This window comes from Octopus bimaculoides, chromosome 25 (genome assembly GCF_001194135.2).
Source record: "Octopus bimaculoides isolate UCB-OBI-ISO-001 chromosome 25, ASM119413v2, whole genome shotgun sequence".
Taxonomy (NCBI): domain Eukaryota; kingdom Metazoa; phylum Mollusca; class Cephalopoda; order Octopoda; family Octopodidae; genus Octopus; species Octopus bimaculoides.
The window spans coordinates 1,441,791-1,446,908 of NC_069005.1; the positions used below are offsets into that span (position 1 = coordinate 1,441,791).

General features: G+C 35.3%; 1 protein-coding gene across 9 annotated transcripts in view; it reads left to right on the forward strand.

Annotated features, from left to right (window-relative positions):
- LOC106876047 (recombining binding protein suppressor of hairless) overlaps positions 1–4,108 on the forward strand; it is a 137,888-nt gene extending 133,780 nt beyond the window's left edge. For all 9 annotated transcript variants that reach the window (XM_014924434.2, XM_014924431.2, XM_014924432.2 and 6 more), the window contains one exon: positions 3,682–4,108. In XM_014924434.2, coding sequence (XP_014779920.1) covers positions 3,682–3,855 — 174 coding nt within the window. In that variant the 3' untranslated portion in view covers positions 3,856–4,108. The remainder of the gene's footprint in view (positions 1–3,681) is intronic.
- The last annotated feature ends 1,010 nt before the right edge of the window (positions 4,109–5,118 follow it).

Here is a 5,118-nt window from a genome sequence, read left to right on the forward strand (position 1 = left end):
ATATATGATAGGCTTCTTTCAGTTTCCATTTACCAAATACAATCACAAGGTTTCAGTCATCCCAGGGTTTTATAATAGTAGAAACTTGCCCAAGGTGCCGTGCAGTGGGACTGAACCTGGAACCATGTGGTTGGGAAACAAACTATTTAAACACACATGTAAGCACACACACACACACACACTAGCATATACATACAGACATGGGAGCACGATGCAGTCTTTGGATCTGTTGGATTCTGTGAAATCATCCGACCCATGCCAGCATGGAACATAAACTGTAAAGGATGATGATGATGATATATGTAGATGTATGTATGTATACATTTACACACACACACACACACACACTTCTAGACACATGCACATTCAGTTAATTCACAAGCCATGTGCCAGTACAATTGTGATTAAACAATGTATTTTATAAAATCTCTTTGTATTTTGCTGAAAGTCAAATATTATTATTATTATTATTATTATTATTATTATTATTATTATTATTATTATTCCCAATAGCCATTTCCTGTGGTTTGATAATGTTGTAGCTTCTATACCTTTCACTGGAGCTATTTTATCATGTTACAATTAACTATTTTTCCTATTATAACAAATCTCTGTTTGCTGAACAATATTGCTAAAGATGGTAGCTTTGTGTACGTGTGTGTGTGTGTGTGTGTAGGCTTCACAAAAAGCCAACTTACTGCTTGGCCAGTACGATATTTTTAGTGTCTTACAATTGAGACCTGTTGAACTAAAAACAGTTTTTATTTGACTTACCTATTGTCTCGTTTGACTTGTTTCCACTGTACAGTTATGTTAATATTAAGAAGTATTTGCTTAAAATCTGTCTGAAAAAATTGTAAGAAGAATACAATGGAACACGATTTTCTTTTCTTCTGTATAAAAGCTTTTAGAAATTTTTTTGAATTTAAATTAAAGAAATTGGAAAGTGTTACATATCGTGAGAAGAATAAAGCTATTAAATGGAATAGAAAGTATAGAATAATTAAAAGCTTTTCAATTTCAAATACAGCCAGCTCCAGTATTTTAAATAAAATTACCATATTTGTTAGCAAGCATATTTTATGTAGCACAGGTATATATATAGTTTCAGGTGTGGTAAGAAGTTTGGTTCCAAACCACATGGTTCTCAGTTCGATCCCACTGCGTGGCACCTAGGGCGAATGTCTTCTGCTATACACTCGGCCCGACCAAAGTCATGGTCTGAACCTGACACCATGTGGTTGGGAAACAAACTATTTAAACACACATGTGCACATGCGCTAGCATATACATAGAGATACATGTGTACATATGTACGTATAAATGCACTCAACTCAAGGTGGAGAGGACCTTATTAAGTGGTTGGTATTAAGAAGCTGTAAAAAATCATTTCCAAAGCAGATTTGTTAGATGGAAACTGAAAGAAGCCTTTCGTGTGTGTGTTGCTGTCTCCCTGCCATGACCTCACATAATAGTTGTAAACGAATATCACCATCATGCAAGAAGTATCTTTTACTCCCAATCTTCTTTGAAAACATATCTGGCCATGGAGGGAAAATATTGACCTTACTTGGAAACAGGTGAAGGTTGGCAACAGGAAGGGCATCCAGCTGTAGAAAATCTGCCTTAAATTCCATCTGACCCATGCAAGCATGGAAAAGTGGACATTAAATGCTGCTGCTGCTGATGATCGTAATGTAAAAACAAAACTAATGCCCCCCACCCCTGTTGCAATAATGGACTCAACCTATTTTCACATCCTAATTCCTATGTAAGCAACAGTTTTGCTCAGTGTGTTGAAGATTAGGACACTTGTTGTACAATGGTTTGATGATGATGATGATGATGATGATGATGATATTTAAAGTTATATTGATTTTGTTATTTTTGTAATCAATATTCTATATTGTTAAGTGCCACAGTATTTTTATGGTATAGATGTAAGTGTGGTTAAGAAGTTTATGTCCCAGGCACAGGATTCAGAGTTCAACCCCACTGTATGACACTCCTTGGGCAAGCGTCTTCTATTATAGCCGTGGCCCAACCTGTGAGGGGATTTGGTAGACAAACTAAAAAGAAGTTGTGTGTGTGTGTGTGTGTGTGACTTGATGTCATGTGATAGTTGTAAATGTGTGTCACTGGTATAGAAGCAGTGTCATTCATTTTTTTCTTTTTTTTTTGTGTGTGTGAGAACATATCTGGCTGTGGGGGGAGACGTTACCTTGCTTGGGAACAGGTGAGGGGTTGGCAACCGTTAGGACATCCAACCGTAGAAAATCTGCCCCTCATAAACTCCATCCGATCCATGCAAGCATGGAAAGACAGACGTTAAACCAACAATAATTTACAAACTGGTCGTTGATGTTCCTCCATTCTGCCGATCAGAAGTTATGTAATCTAATTAATGATATTAATTAATGAGTTCAACCATAAAGTCTCAGAGTGTCATGTTCTCATCCTTTATCTCCCAGTTACCCAGACACACGCTTTTCCCCTTGTTACCCTCCACCAAACATCCTACCCCGCCCCCCGTTCAGTCGTTGTCGTCGTCACCTTTGCAATGTTTATTGTTATTCTGTGTAGTAACACTATCACAGCAGATCTTTGTACTAAGCTGTTGTCATTTCCAGTTGAGTAAAGCCGAACCTTTTGACCTGCAACAAGTTTTGTCTCACTACCGGCCCAACCTGAGTGCTTAACTCTTTTTTTTTTTCATTCAAAATATCTATATATATATAGATATATATATATAGTGCCTGTTCTCTTTTTATATATTTATTAGCAATGTACTTTCTTTATGCTTTACTTGTCAGCTTTACTGATAGATTTCATAAATAGTTTAAAGTAAATAAATATTCTTTTATACAAGTAAAAAAATACTTGCTCATGGCTCTGAGTGGGAAGGTGTGTGTCTTTGTGCCTGTGTGTGTCTACAGCAGCAACACATTAAACTCACTTCTATACGATATTGCACTCAGTGACATTAATGCTCCAGTGTTCATTATTGTAGCACCACAAATATCAGGTTCAATCCTAGCTAACAGCTGATTGTCAGAAGAAAAAAATTAAAAAAGAAAACTCATTATGCTATGACTAACAAAAAGTTTTTGCTTCTACATAATAATTGAACCAGCTGAAAATAATGGCTAATTTTCGTTCATAATGTTATGGCATCTTTAGATTGGAAGCATGTGTTGAATAACAAATGTCCTGATAAATATTGGATCATCCCATAAATAATGCAGTTTTTTGTATACTTCTTTTATTTTTCAATATTGAGATGAACAAAGTTCTTTATTAATCTAAAATATACTCTCCTTCATTTTCTACAATGTTCTTCCATCTGTCTGGTAGACTTGCAAAGTCCCTCTTCCAAAATTCACTTGTCTGTGACAAAAAATAATCCTCCAGTACTGTTCTGACCTCGTCTACAGAATTCATATTTTTCCATGGGGCAATGTCCGGCGAACATGGTCGGTGCAGCATCATTTCTCTATCAAACTGTTGTAGTGATTATAGCCATTGCCTCATCTCTTAATCTTCTTTGGGCAGATTATTGATAACATCCCATTGTATATAGAAGCTTGATTCCATGGAAGTGTCGAGCATAATTTTTTTGCTTTTGTTGAATTATCTTATTTACTTATTTTTCTATATATTTCTTTTTTTTTTCTTTCCTAGGTTCCTGTGACTCTGGTTCGAAATGATGGTATCATTTACGCTACAGGCCTGACGTTCACGTACACCCCTGAACCTGGCCCACGCCAACACTGCAACGCCGTCGACCGTGTCCTCCGTGCCAACTCTGATCCACCTCCCCCCTCGTCTGTGAACTACTCTGCTCCTCCAATGTAGCCAACTGTAGGGGGTGGGGATAGTGGGGGGCGGGGACGGGGTGTGGTTTGTTATTCTCCTTCTGTAAAATTTAATATCATCGTCATCATTATCATCAATGTCGTTGTCATCATCATTATTATCATTAACGATCATCCTTGTCATCATTATTGTCATCGCAACAGTGATATGGAGTGACATTCTAAACTGACTGGAAACTTACCTCATCTTTCGATATGAGCACGGAATAAGGACTTCCAAAGCAGAAGATAACCCCAGGGTTTGAATTAGTGTGAGACGTAGTAGTGGTGGTGGTGGTGGTCGTCGTCGTCGTCGTAGTAACTGCTGCTGTGCATCAATATATGTTGTAGCCATGACACTTGAATGTATACTATGTATGTATATATATATATATACACATATATACATATGCTCTGTTAATTATATACATACGTACACAAAAACATGTATGCAGTACATACTATCTCTTTTGTGTGTGTATACATACATACATACATCCATACACACACTATGCACATCAATACACACACAACATATTCATATGCAAATAATGTTAACAAACCAGTAATTTATTAATTAAACTAGCTCTCAAGAATACATTAAATATGCAAATCAGTGAATCTAAGTTAGTTAAGGCCTTGATATTAGCAATTTAGCACCTGTTTAAACAATGTGTCCATGGACAGTTAAAGTGGGGCAGTACTTCAGTCACTAATGAAATCCCAACATAGGATTGAAACTAGTTCTGCAGAGATCCATTTTTTTTTTCTGTTCACAAAGAAACTGTATATAGGTGTTTACAGATGTAGGTGTTTACATCTGTCTATTTCATATATATATACATATATATATAGAGAGAGTTTTAATTAAAATTTATAGATATGTTCTTATTGTACAGTATAGCTGTAAACAGAACACTGGTTATGCAGCTGTAGTTCAGGTGTGTTTGTGTGTGTGTGTGTGTATATACACACACACACATATTCACAGTTGAATATGCACACGTGTGTGAGGAAGTGTGTATATATATATATATATATATATATATACACACATGTAATATATAATATATCATGTACAATATATAAATATATACATAATGCGTGTGTGTCTATATATATTTATAATACAATATAATATATATATATATATATATACACATGTGATATATAATATATTATGTACAATATATGAATATATACATAATGTGTGTGTGTGTGTGTATATATATATATATATATATATATATATATATATATATAT